Source organism: Lemur catta, chromosome 8, assembly GCF_020740605.2.
Source record: "Lemur catta isolate mLemCat1 chromosome 8, mLemCat1.pri, whole genome shotgun sequence".
NCBI classification, from domain to species: Eukaryota; Metazoa; Chordata; class Mammalia; order Primates; family Lemuridae; genus Lemur; species Lemur catta.
Genome location: NC_059135.1, coordinates 56,056,143 through 56,075,619, shown reverse-complemented (window position 1 = coordinate 56,075,619; position 19,477 = coordinate 56,056,143). Strand labels below are relative to the sequence as shown.

Sequence of the window (19,477 nt, the reverse complement as noted above, 5' to 3'; positions counted from 1 at the left end):
AAAAATCTATATCCCACTGTTTTGAGTGGAAAATAAAAATTTGTATGTAATAATTATTGGAAATAGGATCTTGCTTATGAGTATTCAAATGAACTCACCTCATATTCTTGACCTCTGCATCATGAATTCAGAGAGCCAAGTAGCTTGCCACTAGAACATTTTTAGAGTGACTCATTTTTATGATTCGTTTTTCTGTTAACTCAATATTTTCTTGTAGTAGCCTTTATTAGCATATCTTCTAAAGCTTTATGTATTTTAAAGCTTTCTACTTAAATGTCTTGTTTCTTAGCTGTTTCCTTAGTGATTAAAAGTTCCAGTTGTTACTTTCAATCTATAACAGCTGCAAGAACAACTCTATCCAAACTAGTCTCCTAAATTCCCGTTGTTAGAGTTGGTATCTATATTTAGCTGGTGGGATTAAATTGCAAAGACTTCAAGCTGGGCAAAGCACACTGATCTGCCTTTTTACAGCTAGACCTGTGTGCTGCAAGGACCTAAGGCTTTCAGTGTCCTCTTCCTTACCCAGGTTACTCACAAAATGGATTCTCAGCGGGAACTCGCAGAGGAACTGCGGCTTTACCAATCCACCCTTCTTCAGGATGGTCTAAAAGATCTCCTGGATGAGAAAAAATTCATCGATTGCACCCTAAAAGCAGGTGACAGAAGTCTTCCTTGCCACAGATTGATTTTGTCAGCTTGTAGCCCTTACTTCCGTGAGTATTTTTTATCTGAAATTGATGAGCAGAAAAAAAAGGAGGTAGTGCTAGATAATGTGGATCCTGCTATACTTGATTTAATCATCAAATATCTGTACTCTGCCAGTATTGATCTCAATGATGGAAACGTACAAGATATTTTTGCACTGGCCAGCCGCTTTCAGATCCCCTCAGTGTTCACTGTCTGCGTTTCTTATCTTCAGAAAAGACTTGCTCCTGGTAATTGTCTAGCCATCCTAAGATTGGGACTACTTCTTGATTGCCCGAGACTTGCCATTTCTGCCCGTGAATTTGTGTCCGATCGCTTTGTACAGATTTGTAAGGAAGAGGACTTTATGCAACTGTCTCCCCAGGAATTGATCTCGGTCATTTCAAATGACAGCCTAAATGTAGAAAAGGAAGAAGCAGTGTTTGAGGCAGTGATGAAATGGGTGCGAACAGACAAGGAAAACAGGGTTAAAAACCTTAGTGAAGTGTTTGATTGTATCCGTTTTCGCCTTATGACAGAAAAATATTTTAAAGATCATGTTGAGAAAGATGATATAATTAAAAGCAACCCAGAACTCCAGAAAAAAGTCAAAGTTCTAAAAGATGCTTTCGCAGGCAAACTCCCAGAACCTAGCAAAAATGCAGAGAAGACTGGGGCCGGTGAGGTGAATGGTGATGTTGGTGATGAAGATTTACTTCCTGGTTACCTGAATGACATTCCCAGGCATGGAATGTTTGTCAAAGACCTCATCCTCTTGGTTAACGACACAGCTGCAGTGGCTTATGATCCCACAGAAAATGAATGCTACCTTACTGCACTGGCTGAGCAGATTCCCAGAAATCATTCCAGCATTGTTACCCAGCAAAATCAGATATACGTGGTAGGAGGACTATATGTGGATGAAGAAAATAAAGATCAACCTCTACAGTCATACTTCTTCCAAGTAAGAAAGACTATTTTTATATAAGTACAGGTATAAAGGGAAGGCTGGTTATTCATCCAGTTAGCCAATTTGTGAATTATTCAGGCTGTTTGCATTTTACTCCAACTGATGTCCTATTCTAGTCTCTTGCACTTTCATTACTTAGAGGGTTAACAGAGAAAAATATTTGATGGCTTGTTAATATTTAATAAAAGGTTTGATGAATAATGGGATTCTAATTAATGTTTAACTCATGACTTAAGATTTTCTTTATACTCTTTTACCCAAAATGCCTTATTTATAGTTGATGTTGACTGTAATCCTTCAAAGCCTAGTATTTTAGTAAAAACTAAATTCAATCTTGTACACTCTTGCCTATTAAAATTAGGTGACTGTATTTCCCTAAATGAAGTTATTTCCCTAAGTCAAAGTATACATTACAAAGAAGTAATAATTGGTCAGATTTTCTACCTTCTTCTAAGTTTCCTTGAATTGAAGTTCTTAGAGGTAGCATTTCATCCCTTATTTATGGTTACTGCCTGACATATAGTCTTGTTGAAAATAAAAAGAACTGTTGACATATTCTAAACACTTTGAATTATCTCCTAGGAAAAACTGTCTTATACCAGTGTCACTAATTCGAATTGATTGATGATATTTAGAAGTTTTTACTTAAGACGTCACATTTATTGGATCAGAGATATACTTAGACATTATTACAACTTAACAAATTTTTTTTTTTTTTGCTTCTGGGATAGTCAGGGTATTAACAATCTATTTTGTGAAACCACAGAAGTTTCAAGAAAAACAAATCCTCCTAAACTAATAGACCCTTTACAGTTTGTTTGACGGGCGTTTGTTTCATATTATCAATGTATTATACTTTATCAGTTTATGAAGGAGTCAGCTTAACTTTTATCTTCAATAATGCCAATACTGATACTTTGTAGCTTACAACTAGCTCAAAAGAGTTGGTTTAGGTCATAGCTAATCATGGCCTAGGGCTTATGGAGACTTGAATTGGAAAGGCCAAAGATAAGCAAGTGTAGAATGTCATAGCACAGTCACAGTGAGCTCGCAAAGTGGTGACATACTTTGCATTCACAAAGTAACTACTTTTAATCTGCTTTTTCTAATCTTAAAAAATGTAGTTGTAATAATACGTATTGTTTCTTAATTTTCAAAGTTCCAGTGAAGAATGTTATCATACATATTTGAATGTGGGCCAGAAAATTTCCTAAGCCCTAATTTTAAATTCAGATAAACTTCAGAAAGGGCAAAATCAATGAAAAAGGCTATAAATATATCCAGGAAGTAAAATGATATCAAACAGATAGATGACAGTTAACTAGAAATCAGATTCAAGGAAGTTATAGCCATAGAATAAATTCCCCAAAACTCCTAGAGATATTTTATATTCATATTTAATTTATTGAATATATTCATAATCCTGCCCCTTTATTGTCAAGTGTTCAGTTTAATTTTATTCTCTTCCATCCTATTATTATTACCCTTACTTTTACTGATACGGCTTCTCATTTCTGGTTCAACAAACCTGCTTGATGTTCTTTGTAGCTACAAAAACAGTTACACAAAATTGGAAGGTCAGCTCCCTGTCATTATCCATGCCTTGCTGCCTGTAAAACACAAGGCACAAACAGTAGAACAAGATGCCAGGACAAAAACACCTGACCATAAAAGAGAGTTTTGACTCACAAGAGAATATTCATATGCAAATCTCAGGCTTTTTATTTTTCTGCTAGCTCACAGGTGTTTTAGTTTAGGAGTAATTTGACATTTGATTATATGCTGTAAATATATTATGAGGATTTTTTACCTAGGTAAAAGAAGTTTTTTCCCATCCCTGTAGAATTAGTAGATTCATCACATTTTTGAAAAGGTCTTAAAGTAATCTAGGTCCAAACCTAATTTTAACAACAAGAAAACCGGAACCCAGAGAGGTTAAATAGCTTGATAGAGCTCATCTGTGGAGCCCGACAGGGGTCTACTAGAAAGTGCCCTAAGAGTAGTAATACGGGAAAGTAAACAATGCTGTACAATGTGGGAATTAAGCCCTTAGGTTTGGGATTATGATGGCTGCTGTTCCATTCTTTAAAACACTGTGGATTTAGATAGCTTGGATTTGAATACCACCTAAAAGCTCTCTGAGATTGGGCAAATTAATCTTTCTGTGCTTCAGTTTCCTCATCTGTAAAATGAGGATGATAAAAGTGCCTACTCTGGAGGACTAAATGAGATTACGTGTGTAAAACATTTAGTTCAAAGTCTGCGACAATAGTCAAAACTCCATAAATGTTCATTATTATTCCCACTGTGTTACACACCATCTTCTTTTGTTGTTGTTGAGACAGAGTGTCCCTCGGTGTCCCTGGGTAGAGTGCAGTGATGAGATTGTAGCTAACTACAAGCTCCAACTCCTGGGCTGTAAGCGATCCTTCTGCCTCAGCCTCCCCAGTAGCTGGGATTACAGGCCTGTGCCACAACACCCGGCTGGTTTTTGTTGTTTTGTGTATTTTTTTTAATTTTTGTTTTTCTTTTTTATCTGGTAGAGATGGGGTGTCACTGTGCTTAGGCTGGTGTTGAACCCCAGAGCTCCAGCGATCCTCCGGCCTTGGCCTCCCAGAGAGCTAGGATTACAGGCGTGAGCCACCACAGCCGGCCCACGCCATCTTCTTGATCAAAGAATTTTTTTCAAAAATGAAAACATAAAGGATCAAAATCTAGATGTTGAAATTAGTGAATACAAAGCTAACCATGCATGTGTGGGATTAAACCCCTCATGTCATCTAGTCTTAATTAGTGCTTTGTTTAACTGAGGTTACTAGACCAGAGATAGGCTTCCACAGATACCCCTCCCTATACCACAGCCACATATATATATCCACATCTATTCTTGGTATCCAGTGAATCTGGGTTTTATTCATTTTTCTTCTGCAATCTAGAAAGGGGCACCAGAGAGAACAAAAAATCTGCAGCTGCACTCTCTCAGAAAACAGTTTTCTTGTGCTTTGGTGTCCTAAAATGCAAAGTGGAAGATCTTAAAATTACCAATAGTAAGTGCTGAGACAGATCCCAGCCATGCAAAATCACCCACCCCGCAGCATAGGCACTAGGAGGGCCAGCTTAGGCTTGCAGAAGTGCAATAGCAACAAGCAAACCTATCTCTTAATATAAATCAAAACAATAGAGAAGGGTATGTCAAATAACTCCCAATAAATGCCTCAAGAATTCACTTTAACACCTGCTTATATCAGAAATGGTAAAGCAAAATATAGAGAACCTAAAAATTTTTTAAAGAAAAAGATTGTGTAACCTCCCAGTTGTCTGTGAACTGAGCGACAGGTCCAGCTGTCTCAGGTGCCGGCTTGGAGAACATGTTAAATATAGCATGCAGGGATCCTTCACATACTGTGACCCTCCCTGCACTGACAACTCTCTTTCCCTAGTGTCCTAAAAGTATCAGTCAGAATCCCTTGTTTCAAAGCTGAACAGGGAAACATGGAAGAAAATTTGACAAGAAACCTTACAGTTCTAACCTCTGGTGATTCTATTTTATAATACTCTTTCCTTTCTTTAAGTCTCGAAGACGTTGGTACTGTTATCTATTTTGGTATGCGAACTACATTTTCTCATTCTTGGTAATTATAAGCTAAGATTCTTTGGGATTATAGTTTCATTTTGCTTCTCAGATCTTTGACTATCTCAATGAATTCTAAACAACACACAAAATATAGCATTTTTTGGGTAAACTTGTAACTTTTTTCTAACAAGCTCCACAATTCCTCATTTTTTTTTTTTTTTAGCTTGATAACATAGCATCTGAGTGGGTTGGACTTCCACCTCTGCCTTCAGCAAGGTGTCTCTTCGGTCTGGGAGAGGTAGATGACAAAATCTACGTAGTTGCAGGCAAAGACCTTCAAACAGAGGCTTCGCTGGATTCAGTGTTATGCTATGATCCCGTGTAAGTTGGCATGATATTCCTGTTCCCTAAGCATTCAGGTATTTAAGTGCCTACAACATATTCATATTTTCATACCCTGAAATTTACTGAAAGCATATCAATTCTATCATCTAATTTTAGGGCTACAAAATGGAATGAAGTAAAAAAACTTCCTATCAAAGTCTATGGACATAATGTGATTTCACATAAGGGGATGATATATTGTCTAGGAGGAAAGACAGATGACAAGTAAGTACCTTGAATTCTCCTTATGATTTATATCCAAATGTTTTTTTTTATTAGAAGGTTTCCTTCCTCTTTTCATTTGAATCTACATACTGAAATGGGACTTGGTTCTCATCATATTTTGAAGGTAAAATTTCAAAAGTTATTGAAGGAAATTATAAACAATTTCCAAAGGAAAACTATAAAATTTAAAAGTTACTAAAGTCAATATGTGGATACCCAGCATACTATTAGGAACGAGCATAATATCTCAATCATAAGCATTCTCAAAGTGGAAATGCAGCATCTAGGAACAAAATCAAGTCTTTTATTTAGCTGATTTATAAGTGTATTTTACTACAATAAAACCAACAAGTTTCTTATTCATTTAGCCATAATATGTAGATAAAAATTTAAATGTACTCTATAATGTAGTGTTTATATCTTCTTAAACAATAATGCATGAAAATATTGCGGATTTGTACTTTACGTTCATAAGAGGGAATTTAGATAGGTCAATTTAAAACTCAAAAGTGTGGTGATTGAAAAGAAGGCAGTTATTTCTTCAGCAACATTTTACTTATTTACTACTCCCTGACAGAGGTAATATTCAAAATATTTAATAACTACTCAAAAACAGGCTCTCACTAGCACCCAGTCTCTTATGAGAAAACAAGGACAAAGTTTCACATATAAACCTAACTTGATTTCTAGGCACTTCTCAAGGAAGAGGTAATTAGGAAAGACCTCTTACAACTTAGAGAAGTGAGCTCAGAATGCTCCACAGTCAGTTAAGCTGCTGGCCAGTCTGGTAAAATGAGCATTTTCAGTTTAGATAGTTAAGAGCTAATCTCCTGCCCTTGGAAACTCTGCCTGATTTGGCTTATCATCATTTGCCCATTGTTTAATTAATAGAGATGTCCAATCCTGGAAAGGGAGCCAAAATTAAGAATTTTGAGGACACAGCAGGAAAGGAGAGTAAACTATGCAAATGTGTTAGAGGTAAAGAACTCTTTTCTGGAGTTAATAATTAATGGTTCTGGCCAGGTGTAGTGGCTTGCACCTGTAATCCCAGAACTTGGGAGGCCAAGGTGGGAGGATCACTTGAGACCAGGAGTTCAAGACTGGCCTGGGCATAATAGTGAGACCCTTTCTCTACAAAAAATAACAAAAATTAGCCAAGCATGGTGGCGTGCACCTGTAGTCCCAGCTACTCAGGAGGCTGAGACAGGAGGATTGCTTGAGCCCAGGAGTTCAAGGTTGCAAGTGGGCTGTGACGGTGCCACTGCACTTCAGCCTGGGTGACAGAGTGAGACCTCACCTCTAAAAAAATTATAATTAATGTTTCTCATTCAAATAAAATGATATATATAGCACAGAAAATGTGATTTTAAAAAGCAGTGGTTTTTATATAATCTATCCATATTTAAAGATAATATATTATGAAATTTTGATATTCTCCTTAATCCCAGCTATTCCTATCAAATTTACAGGAAGGCATATTATAATGTTATAAGCTTAACCGGTTCCAAATCTTATTTGGGATATTTTTCCTGCGTAAATGGAATGGAAAATCTCTACTGAAGAATGTTCTGACTTCAGAAACACAGGAACCCTGCCAAATGATTTAAATTGTTTCCTTCAAGTAGCATTAGTAACTAGGAAATTGATATGTCAGTAAGAAGCATACAGTTCTTGTCAGTAAGAATATATTAATCTTGAGAATATGATTAACCAAGACAACACTGCTTGATAAATGTCAAAGTCAATAACTTTGAAATGAGTCATTATCTAAAAGTAAGTGCTGAATTGCACTAGTTCCCACTAATGAATTTGAAGAACATGCTTTTTGTATAATGCTCTTATCAAGAAGTTTTCAAGGCCGGGTGCGGTGGCTCACGCCTGTAATCCTAGCACTCTGGGAGGCCGAGGCGGGAGGATGGCTAGAGGTCAGGAGTTTGGGACCAGCCTGAGCAAGAGTGAGACCCCATCCATCTCTACTAAAAATAGAAAGAAATGATCTGGACAGCTAAAAATATATACAGAAAAAATTAGCCGGGCATAGTGGTGCATGCCTGTAGTCCCAGCTACTTGGGAGGCTGAGGCAAGAAGGATTGCTTGAGCACAGGAGTTTGAGGTTGCTGTGAGCTAGGCTGATGCCACAGCACTCTAGCCCAGGCAACAGAGTGAGACTCTGTCTCAAAAAAAAAAAAAAAAAAAGAAGTTTTCAAGTTATACCCACAGTCAGTTATTAGAGGAAATGCTTCTACTCCAGATATCTGGTCTTTTATAAGATTAAGCAAAAAATTGTCCTCACAAAAAGCTGGGCTTTTTTTTTTTTTTGTATTACCAAATATATCCAGTTAATCAATTATTATTTGGAATTCTGAACTCCCATTACTAAATTATGGATAACTTTAAGGAATCATAGAAGCATACTAAGAATAATTCAGATAAGTCCAGGTTTTTCTGGCAGCATTAGCACATAAAACTCTTCTCATTACTCATCAGCTCAGATGATTAGTTTTCTAATCTATGGTCCCATATTTCTTAAAATGCTTGGGTATACTAATGACAGTGTAAAATGAAATGAGCTATCATATTAAATTTAAAATAGGTATATTTGCATTTAATCATTTTTTAAGTTGCCAGATTCATTCTTAGGATATTCACATAATACACATATTTTGTTATTATTAAAGGTTTATTTATTTATTTTTTTACTCAAATAGAGTAAAAAAAATCTTCCACTGAATTTAGTAGTATATAGGACTAAAATCTATTGTGCCTGGGCTTCTAAGCAAGTTGCCTAGAAGTAAAAGTACCCTACCTTCCAGTTACATAATTATTATAAAATAGTTTTGATCCTCACATTTGGAATTGTCCTTTGCTTAGTGGCATGTGTTCAAATTAAAAATTCTTTGGCATTTTTCTGATCCTCTGCTATACGACATTTCTTACGAGAAGCAAAGCCAAATTATTAGTGAAGATGCTTTCAGAAAAGAAAGGTTCTAAAAGGAATATCTGTTGTTTTTTACATTTACAGAAAATGTACAAACAGGGTATTTATCTTCAACCCCAAAAAAGGAGACTGGAAAGATCTGGCTCCAATGAAAACCCCTCGTTCCATGTTTGGAGTGGCAGTCCATAAAGGCAAAATTGTGATTGCAGGAGGTGTCACTGAAGATGGTCTTTCAGCCTCAGTTGAAGCTTTTGACCTTATGACTCATAAGTGAGTTGCTGTATCTTGATACAGCATATAAACCATTGTACATTTTAATTGTTAACTTTGTCTAAAAACTAAGTTTTCTAACTAGGATGGGGGGAGGAGAAGACGGAGAGCCATAGATTAAAGAGGAAGTATTTTCATGAGTTTCTTCTGCTGTTACTGGGTATTAAACTCTTCTAACACTTTGATGCATCATGTGTTTGCAGTATAGAACACATGACCCCTCAAGTTAATGTTGGCACGTTCTGTTTGTCTTTACTTGTTGTTAACTTTGTGATTTTAGTCATACAAAGGTATTACTTCTGAATAACTGTATACATGTAGATGGATATTCATGTCTCTATAGAGTTATTTGATTTGAAGTATGTTTCAAATGAAAGTTTAAGGATGAGAAGATCTTCACTTAATTTATTAATGATTGACATGTGTAAAGTATGAATGCTTCAGAAGTTCTAATTCCTTTATATTCTTTATAATTTTCTTAAAATTTTCATTTTTAAGCTTTTATTGACTTAATGTGAAAAGATATTTGAAAGATATTCTTCATATAAAATTGTTTTAATTGTTAGGCCCACACATTTGGATAAGTATATACTTTTTATACTCCTACTTTAGCAATAAAGAAAAAATTAGAGCACTATTATTACTCTTTTTAGGAACCGTGTATGCCTGATTACAAAATAGACTTTAGTATCTAAAAATCACAAGGAACTTTTGTGGAACAGGATTTAAATGATCATTAAAAATGTTTTGAAGACTATGTAATACAGGTAAACACTCATGATATAAGTGAAAGAAGTAGCACATGAAATTGTAAATATCTTCTTAGTTTTATTCATATGTATGGATGCTTGTATGTACACGCTTTTTTAAAAGATGACAAAATTACACCAAAATGTTGCTTATGATTATGTCTGGAAGGTGTGATTATGGGGATATTTGTTTTCTTGTATACCTTTCTATACTTTCCAGATTTTCTACTATGTACATATATTATTTTTATAATTAGAAAAACATGTTTAGGCTAGGCACGGTGGCTCACGCCTGTAATCCTAGCACTCTGGGAGGCCGAGGTGGGAGGATTGTTTGAGCTCAGGAGTTCAAGACCAGCCTGAGCAAGAGCGAGACCCCATTTCTACTAAAAATACAAAGAAATTAGCCAAACAACTAAAATATATACAAAAAATTAGCCGGGCATGGTGGCGCATGCCTGTAGTCCCAGCTACTCAGGAGGCTGAGGCAGTAGGATCGCTTGAGCCCAGGAGTTTGAGGTTGCTGTGAGCTAGGTTGACGCCAGGGCACTCTAGCCCGGGCAACAGAGTGAGTCTCTGTCTCAAAAAAAAAACAAAGAAAGAAAGAAAAACTATTAGGTCCACTTCAATGCCAGAGTAATATTAATAGAGAGCTACCAAAATGACTAATTCATTCTAGATTCTTGATACTTCCAACTAGTTTGATTGATTTTATCTTTAGTAGTCCTATTTTAGATAGCTGTTAACATTAAGAAGTTCCCTTGGGCCAGACGTGGTGGCTCATGCCTGTAATCCTAGCACTCAGAGAGGTTGAGGTGAGAGGATTGCTTGAGGTCAGCAGTTCAAGACCAGCCTGAGCAAGATCAAGACCCTGTCTCTATTAAAAATAGAAAGAATTAGCCAGGCATGGTGGTACATGCCTGTAGTCCCAGCTACTTGGGAGGCTGATGCAGGAGGATCGCTTGAGCCCAGGAGTTTGAGGTTGCTGTGACCTACGGTGAAGCCATGGCACTCTAGCCCGGGCAACAGAGCAACACTATGTTTCAAAAAATAAATAAATAAATAAATAAATAGTTCCTTTAAATCTTTATAAAATAGATGAAGTATAAATCATTAAAAAGAAATTTTCCATCCCTACTTTCAAAATTATCCTTATCATGTGCTTTTATTGCAAACGATTTGGAGATTTCTTGAGAAAAGTTAGAGATCAGGATTTTTAAAAATTTGTATTAGTATTCAAATAAAATCTAACACAGTAACAGGTTTGGGGTCTAGGAGCCCTACACATGCCACAAAAACCCCACTGTTTGTGACACACAGTTTGGTAACCACTGCAGAAGGTACTAACTGATGAAGCAGTCTAGGGTTGACATTCTTAAGGATTTATAGCTAATATGGTTACATCTTTCAAATTAAGGAATTTTAAAATATCTTCCAGCAGCAAACTTAATCTTCTACTTTTGGATGTCTATAAGACTTGAATTTTTAAATTACAATTTCCTGTAATTGTTTAACAAATACATTTGGCATTTCTTTTATGTTTTACATTGACTGTATTTTCAATAATACTTAGATGGGAGGTAATGACTGAATTTCCCCAAGAAAGAAGCTCCATCAGTTTGGTCAGCCTGGCTGGATCTCTGTATGCCATTGGTGGTTTTGCTATGATTCAACTGGAGTCAAAAGAGTTTGCACCCACTGAAGTCAATGACATATGGAAGTAAGTTCACTCCAATTTTCAGAACCACATATTAAATCAGATGACTGAGAACTGACAAACAATTTTGTAGTAAATAATAAGTGAGACTTTACCAACATGCAAACTACTTCTTAGTAGTAAACTAAACATTTGGAACCCATTTGAACTTTTGCACATGCTACTTACTTTATCAAGTACTGTTTTTCTAATGTGAGCTTGGGAAAGAATAGAAAAGACTGGAGATTTCCAGGGAGCAAAGAGGTTAGAATTAGCAAGAGGGTGAGATGGGAAAAGGCTGGAAGCAGTTTAGAAAAGGGATGAAATAATGAGGGCTGGGAAGGTTAAGGTTTTTGGAAAACAGGGCCAGGTACCAAGTATAAATATACAATGATTCTTAACCCTGACTATACATTGCAATCACCTGGGATGCTTTAAAAATAAACCAGTGCCTGGGCCTTAATACAGACCAATTATATTCAGAATTTCTGGAGGTAGGGTTCTGGGTCTCTACTTCCTAAAACCTTCCCAGATGATTCTAATGTGCAGCCAGGGTTGAGACTGATGTTAAGGAACTGTGCTCTCAGTCAGCTGAAACTCACCCCAGCCACCTTAGTTCCTAAGGGTAGTCAAAAGCCACACTGCCCCAGCAGGAAAAAGTTACAAGTAGTGAAGGAAAGTACAGCATCTCTTGCTAAAAGTGCCCCTTGCATTGCTAAGAGGAACCTGAAAGAGGGATCCTCACTGATTATGGTTTGTTTTGCAATTAGGGCAGTAGTTCCCAAACTTGCCTGCACATTGGAATCACTAGGTTGCTTCAAAAAGTACTAATGCCTCTGTCCCACTCCCACTGATAGTGATTTAATTGGTCAGGGATATGGTCTGTGCTTTGGAAATTTTACAAGAGTCCCTAGATGTTTCTATATGTGCAGACAAGTTTGGGAATCACTGCTTTGGGGAAGGGGAAAAGGGGGGCATCACTATTTGCTTGGCAGTAAAATTTTAAATTTAGATACTGGTATTTTCTAATTTGGGGTAATACCTGGAGCATGATTCTCAAACTTTGGTACATATTAGAATCACTTAGGGAGTTTTAAAAAATCCTCATGCCCAAGCCACACTCCATACCAGTTAAGTCAATTTCTGGGGGTAAGACCCAGGTATTATTATCTTTGACATCGCTAGGTGGTTGTACTGTGCAATTAAGTTTCAGAACTAGTGATCTACTACAGTGGTTTCTAAAGCAGCATCAGCATCACCTGGGTACTTGTTAGAAATGCAAATTCTCAGGCCTCACCTCAGACCTGCTGAATTAGAAACTCTAGAGATGGGCCCAGCAATCTGTGTTTTAACAAGGCCTCCAGGTGACTGGGATGAGCGCCAAAATTGAGAGCCACTAATCTAGAGAAAGGTGGCTGCCTACTTGCCCTAGTGAACCTCTATCTATCCTCACATGCAAAGAGATGAAAACTCCCAGTATACCACATTCTAAACCTACAGACCCTCTTATTATGATGTGTAAAAAATTTTCCATTCTTCTATTTTTTCTTGAAATCATTCCATTATTTAGGATTGACCAAGCTGAAAGTAAAAATATAACTGCCAGAAAGCAAATATTTTTAAGCCTCATTTAACTTCAACCTCCTATTGCTTAAATATGGTCATTTTTTTCTTTAGGTCATTTAAAAATATTCTTTATCTCTTACTTTCTTGCCCTAAATTTTAGATAATTAAGATTCTTCCTTTTATTATTAGTAAAATATTTTGTCTACTTTCCTCTACATAAAAAAATCACTCAGTGCCATAATATAAGTGTTAAGAATTAAATCTGGGACATTGATGAAATTAAGTCACTGCATATCTCAGTATCAGGTAATTTTAATAATTATTTTAAATCTCATTCATTTATCTGAGAATGATTTGGGGCAGAGGTGGGGAACCTGCGGCCTTTAAGGCCACACTTAAGGACCTAGAAGGCCACATGTGGCCTTAAGGCCGCAAGTTCCCCACCCCTGATTATTTCTTACGTTAAAGATATTAAGGTGGATAAATATATTATTTATCCTCACATACCTCTGGGCTAGTTGAGGACACAGATATAGGGAAAAAATTAAAATAGAATAATTGCTATAATAAATACCATATAAAAGACTATGTGAGAAATGAAGAGAAAGGAACAAACTCTGCCTAAATAAGGTGAGAAAGGCTTCAGAGAGCAGGTAGCATTTAGGAGTTTTTCACATAAAGAACATACCAGGCACCAGGCAGAGGAGACATGTTAGGCACACATGGTAAAACAAGGGAATTCGAGTTGTTTGTATCTTTATAACCTTGAATATTCAGAGATGAAGACAATTTCTTACCTAAAGTCAAGTACAAAGTCTAAGTAGTCCTCAAACAGAACAATAAAGAGGAAGGGGAACAAATTTTTATGAAGTGACCACTATGTATCCAGTGCCATGCTAGGCACTAGTGTATAGAACAACCGAAGTCATAATTAAGGCTCCTATTAATAACAATCCCTGCCCTTCCCAGTTCTTACTCTTAAGGAATAGTCTGTTTACCTTGACTCAAAAGACCAGCCATCTTCATCAGTCCAAAGATGAATGATTAACTGCTTAGGTATCTATTACTCCTCTTCTTGGAACAATCTTTGATTCCCAGAGAAGGCTGAACTGCCTAGGCATCCAGATTAAATACTGTGGCAGTAAGTTCAGGCAAATGCTCATTCAGAGAATGTGTATTTGGGGAGGAATTCAAGTGTTATTCAATAAGGCAGATGCATCCTCTTCTGAGTAAGAACCACTGGGCTTTTTCAAAGATCCACATTTGTATAATAAATACAGGGAAACCTATAGAACTAAAGCTGCTTATTGATTACTTTTTTTTCCTCCATCAGGTATGAAGATGATAAAAAAGAATGGGCCGGGATGTTGAAGGAAATACGTTATGCTTCAGGAGCTAGTTGCCTAGCAACACGTTTAAATCTCTTCAAACTGTCTAAACTGTAAACAAGGTGATAAAACATAATAGATTGGGAGGTGGTTTGTTTGGTTAATAGGGCTTTAATTCATTGTTTTTTAAAAGCTTGTACAGAGATTCATGTAGAAATTATTCAGGAAGTTATTGTCTAAAAGGTGAGCAGTAGGTATCAAAACCTCAAAGTCATTAAATCTTCAATGTAATGATTAGAGCTTAAAAACATTTTCTAATAAGAAATTAAATATCCAGTTGAACAAATTATTTCTTTCGTCTATGTCTCACTCAATGGATTACAAGGAAGGTTCCTAAATTTGAGCTGTTTACAAATCCTTTCATTTGCATTGTTAAGGGTAACTTTATGCTCATTTTCTATTACAAATGGAACTGGAGAATTAAATATGTACATCTACATTTTTTAAAAAAATTAAAAATATCAAAAGCCTTTCCTCCTGCTTTAAGATATGACAAGAGTCCTGTGCATTGTATCAAAAATTACCTGCCATAAGATGACTTTGGAAATGCTTTATAAGGAGTTTAATAAATGGGTCTCATTTGAAGGGGAAAAGTCTCTAAGTAAAAGTAGTCAAATTCAAATGGCCTTTCTTTTTTCTCCATTATTTTTGCGACACTGGCATATTATTTGTGATTTCCAAATCAAATTATAAAACTAAAACCAAGTAAATTACAGTGTTCAAGCCATTAACTACAGCATCTGTGGCAGGAGGGTGGAGAAGCACCTTCAGGAAATGGATGGATTCTTTAAACTGCTGGGGCAGAAGCTGGGGGCTGTGGGTAATGTGAAGGAGGATATGTACTCACTGGTTTAAATTTTAGATGTATTTTCCATGAAAAAGCTCCTATTTGCTAAATTTCTGATAGCCAGAAAAGTGACTAAGTTATTGTACTTTCTGGGATGTGAGGCTTCTGTTGCCCAGGCTGGAGTGCAGTGGTGCAATCCAATAGCTCACTGCAGCCTCGAACTCCTGGGCTCAAGCGATCCTCTCACCTCAGCCTCCTAAGTAGCTGGGACAACAGGTGTACGCCACCAAACCTGGCTAATTTTTAATATTTTAAATATGTACTTCAATTAAGCCTAAGCCAAATATTAATGGAGTGAATTACATGTAGGAAACATATTTTAAAGCTGTCCTTATGATTGAAGGTACTCTGGCTACTAACTTATTTGGAACAGAGTGAATTCAGATGGTCATGGAGACAGAAGATAGCCAAGTTTCAGATGGCCATTTACCTCTACCCCTACCAGGTTGCCTGAGGGTAGTTCTCAATGGCTTTCTGCTGAGCACAAATGTATCATTCTTGGAGAAGGGGCTGAGGATTATATTCACATAGTAGGCCCTTACTATTTCTTAAATAAATGTGTTGTGAGACAAATTTAAAAAATTATTATTCCCTCAGCATGTGTAGGATCAGACCAGGTCAAGGTTGGTCCACTCGGCTATCACCCCATTCCTTTGCTTCCATTTAGAAGAAAACTCACGTCTCCTCCTATTTTCTCTTGAACCCGCCAGGCTTGCACATTCACCACTTCACCAAAATGGCTCTTTTCAAGGTACTAATAATTTTCATGTTGCTAAATTTAATGAACATTTTTTCAGTCCTCATCTTACCTGACCTGTCAGCAACTGATATAACTACTCACCTCTTCCTTCAGACGCTTTTGAGAGTTGGCTTATGCGAAGTATTACTACTGCCTTTTCTGACTTTTCTTCCTACTTCATTGGCCACCCTGCTCAGTCTCCTTTGCTGGTTCCTCTTCTTCCTCTTGATCTCTTAATGTTGAAGTGCCCTGAAACTCAGTTCTCAGAGCTCTTCTCCATTTATACTCTTCTCTAATCACATCTTAAGTGATTTTTATCTAGTCTCATGGCATTAAATACTGCTGACAACTTCCAAATTTTTATCTGGAGGCTGGACCTTTTCCCTGACCTCCAAACTCATTTCTTAAACTTTCTGTATGATAGCTCCATTTATATGTTTAAAAGGTATGACGAACTCAACATGTCTAAAACAAAGTTGTGACCTTCTCCCTATCCAGCTGCTTATCTGGCTCTTTCCACAGACTTCCCTATCTCAGTTAATGGAAATGACATCCTTTTAGTTGCTTAGGACAAAAACTTAGAATTATCTTTGACTCCTGTTTATTGCCTTTACCTTCAAAACATATCCAAAAATCTCACCATTTCTCATTACCGCCACTAGCATTATTCCTCCAAGCCACTACCCATTTCTTGCCTGGATTACTGCAACAACCTTGTCTTGGGTTTCCCTGCTTACACATGTACTACACTGCAGTCTTTCCTCATCTCAACAAGGTGGCAAAGTGATGCAATTAAAATGGAAGTTCTTACCATTCCTTGCTTGAAACCCTCCAATGGCTTCTCTTCTCACTCAGAGTAGCTATGAGGTCATGTATATTTATCTCTGTTATCTCTCACCTTTTCTCTTATTATACTCCCACCCCCTAACCACTTGTTCTGCTCCAGCCACACTGGATCCCTTGTCATTCTCAAACACACAAGGCATACTCCCATCTTCCAATATTTGTACCTAATATTTTTTAATTGAGTCAGGCCATTTAATTAAAACAAGTCCAAATATGACACTCCATGATAACTCATTTTAAATAAAAACTACAATCATGATTTGCCTTCTCTAAATATACACTCTCTCAGGTAGTCCATTCGAGCATCCTTTGTTGACAGAGCCATAGAGTTCCATTCAAAATGAGGGATCTGTAAAGTAAGTAATGCAGTTTGAATGAAAGTTTTAAAGCAACAACAAAAGACATGGCAGAAGCACTACTGGTATACATGGTATAAGCACTACATGGTATAAGCACTACTGAGCGAAGCTGTAGGAATCCTATGAAATTAGTTTATATAAGCATAGCCTGTGAATCTTTTTTGGAAGCCAAGTGTATCCTTCTTTCCAACATTGCCTGGAAAACTTTTTTCTGCCTCACAGCTTCTTTTATCCTCTTGTTCCTACAATACCAACAATGGAAATTTTTTTCTACATACCCTTTTACATTCATACACTAGTCTTTTTCTCTGATAACTCCACCTCCATACTGCCTCTCTCTTTTGTAAGATAAATATACAAACAACACATCTTCTAAAGACAATAAAAGAAATGATAATTTCTATTTCTTATTCTACAAAAAAAGATATTTTGTTTTAGGGATACTATAATGTAACTTTTTTTTAATATAAAAAAGGTAATTCTATAACTTTCATATGAAAAGGAAATATATGTATAGCCAGTATCTCTGGGCTTTTTGGAAGCTGAATTATGTGAGTATTTCATACCTGAATTACGTGATAGCCCAAAATTTCCAAATGTCGTTTTTTCATAGCAGATTTTCCTTTTATGTGAGGGATGTTTTTACAAAAAGCTTTTGAATCCAAAAATTCCAAAGCAATCCTACATAAGATAAAAATAAACATTTACTTCCAAAATCAAAATGAGAAACAGTATTATAGGCCTTTCAGGAACAAGACTGCATCTTCATAAACTAACAAGCCAAATGAATATAAATGAGTATAACAAGTTATTTTTCCACTTAAGAAATGAATAACTGATGACAAATCTCTTCATTTACACAAAAATCATGGTAAATATCTGCCTGGTTTCATCCATTTGTTTGTCTAATATATATTTATTACACACCTACTATATGTAAGGGGCACTGTGAGGGGTACAAGGATAAAACAACACAGCTTATATTGAGCAAAGAACATAAGCTGTACAGTAAGTCACTGCAATGCAGTATAGGAAGTGGCCAAGTACTATGAGAAAAGTAGAGAGGTGTGGGAGCACAAAAGAAGATACTATTTTACTTCCAGTTGAGGACAATTAGGTTAGCACTTTAGTTAGGGAGAATGCTAGGCTTTGGACAAGAGAAGAAAAGACATTAAGGCATAAAGGACAGGAAAAGCAAAAGTAAAGAGTAGAATGCATGAGATGTATAAGGAACAAATTCTACTACATTCAATTCTTCATAACTAAGTTCATTACATTACGCCCAATTTAATATTTAGAGAAAATCTAAAACTAAGACACAAATACCTTTCAGCTCCTGGTGGCAGCCTTGATCCAACTATTTGAGTATTTGATTTCCAGTGCATTTCTGGTAGTTGTCCTAAAGTTATATTATGGTTTCCATAAGGAAGAGGTTTTTTCCTTTTATCCAAGATACACTCAAAATCTTAAGGAAGTATAGAAATTAGCAGTATGAATTAGGTAAATTTTTATAGGTAAAAGTTTAAGATATATTTTAAAAATATATACATATATATGTAAACATACACACATGAAAAGAATGATGAACCTCCTTAAATATCCAACTTACTTTATATGATCTGGTCCAATGGTACCTCTCTTTGTAATCAATCAATAAAAATCAACCAGCAAGAATTACTAAACTATATTTAGCACAGGACTACACTTAGCATTGTGCTAGGCCAAATCACATTAAAAGGTTTTATTTTAATCTCCTCAAGTCTCTTGGTCACATTTGAAGAAAGATAGACCAACTCATTTGAAAACTAGTAAGGACAAAAAGATTCAAGTATTTATCCTGTCTTTCCTATATGAACTGTACATAAGGATAACTGAATAACTGATATGGGAAAGTTGTTTTTAGACAAATTTCAGCTAAAAAATATAAAAGAAATGACAGGTGTAGAATGTCACTACTCTGCCACCCCTAATCAATGATGGATTTAGGCAATGAGTGATTATTAATAGCTGCTAGAATCAGTAGGTGAAAAGCTGAGGAGGGAGGGATGAATGAATGAATCAGCTGACAACATACAAACCTACTGATGAGTCTTAATATAATAAAAGACAATCAGCATTGTGTGCCTCCTGATATGATGCAATAAGAAGTACACATCACCTATGAAGTAGTCTGGCAAAAAAAAAAAAAAACCCAAAAAACAAAAAACAACTAACCTGAAATCTAATTAAGCCTCTAGATATA

The 19,477-nt window shown here is 36.2% G+C and overlaps 2 protein-coding genes across 4 annotated transcripts in view; one reads left to right on the top strand and one right to left on the bottom strand.

Moving 5' to 3' along the window:
• The first annotated feature begins 304 nt into the window (after positions 1 to 304).
• Positions 305 to 14,733, top strand: KLHL41 (kelch like family member 41). The gene is made up of 6 exons (XM_045558739.1): positions 305 to 1,648; positions 5,452 to 5,609; positions 5,730 to 5,837; positions 8,860 to 9,045; positions 11,368 to 11,514; positions 14,390 to 14,733. Exons 1-6 carry the CDS (start codon positions 539 to 541, stop codon positions 14,499 to 14,501), a joined length of 1,821 nt encoding a protein of 606 aa, XP_045414695.1. The 5' UTR covers positions 305 to 538; the 3' UTR covers positions 14,502 to 14,733.
• Positions 14,734 to 17,046: 2,313 nt separating this feature from the next.
• Positions 17,047 to 19,477, bottom strand: part of FASTKD1 (FAST kinase domains 1) — a 36,799-nt gene continuing 34,368 nt past the window's right edge. For all 3 annotated transcript variants that reach the window (XM_045558735.1, XM_045558734.1, XM_045558736.1), the window contains 3 exons: positions 18,562 to 18,700; positions 17,802 to 17,916; positions 17,047 to 17,225 (listed from right to left, as the gene is read on the bottom strand). In XM_045558735.1, coding sequence (XP_045414691.1) covers positions 17,130 to 17,225; positions 17,802 to 17,916; positions 18,562 to 18,700 — 350 coding nt within the window. In that variant the 3' untranslated portion in view covers positions 17,047 to 17,129. The remainder of the gene's footprint in view (positions 17,226 to 17,801; positions 17,917 to 18,561; positions 18,701 to 19,477) is intronic.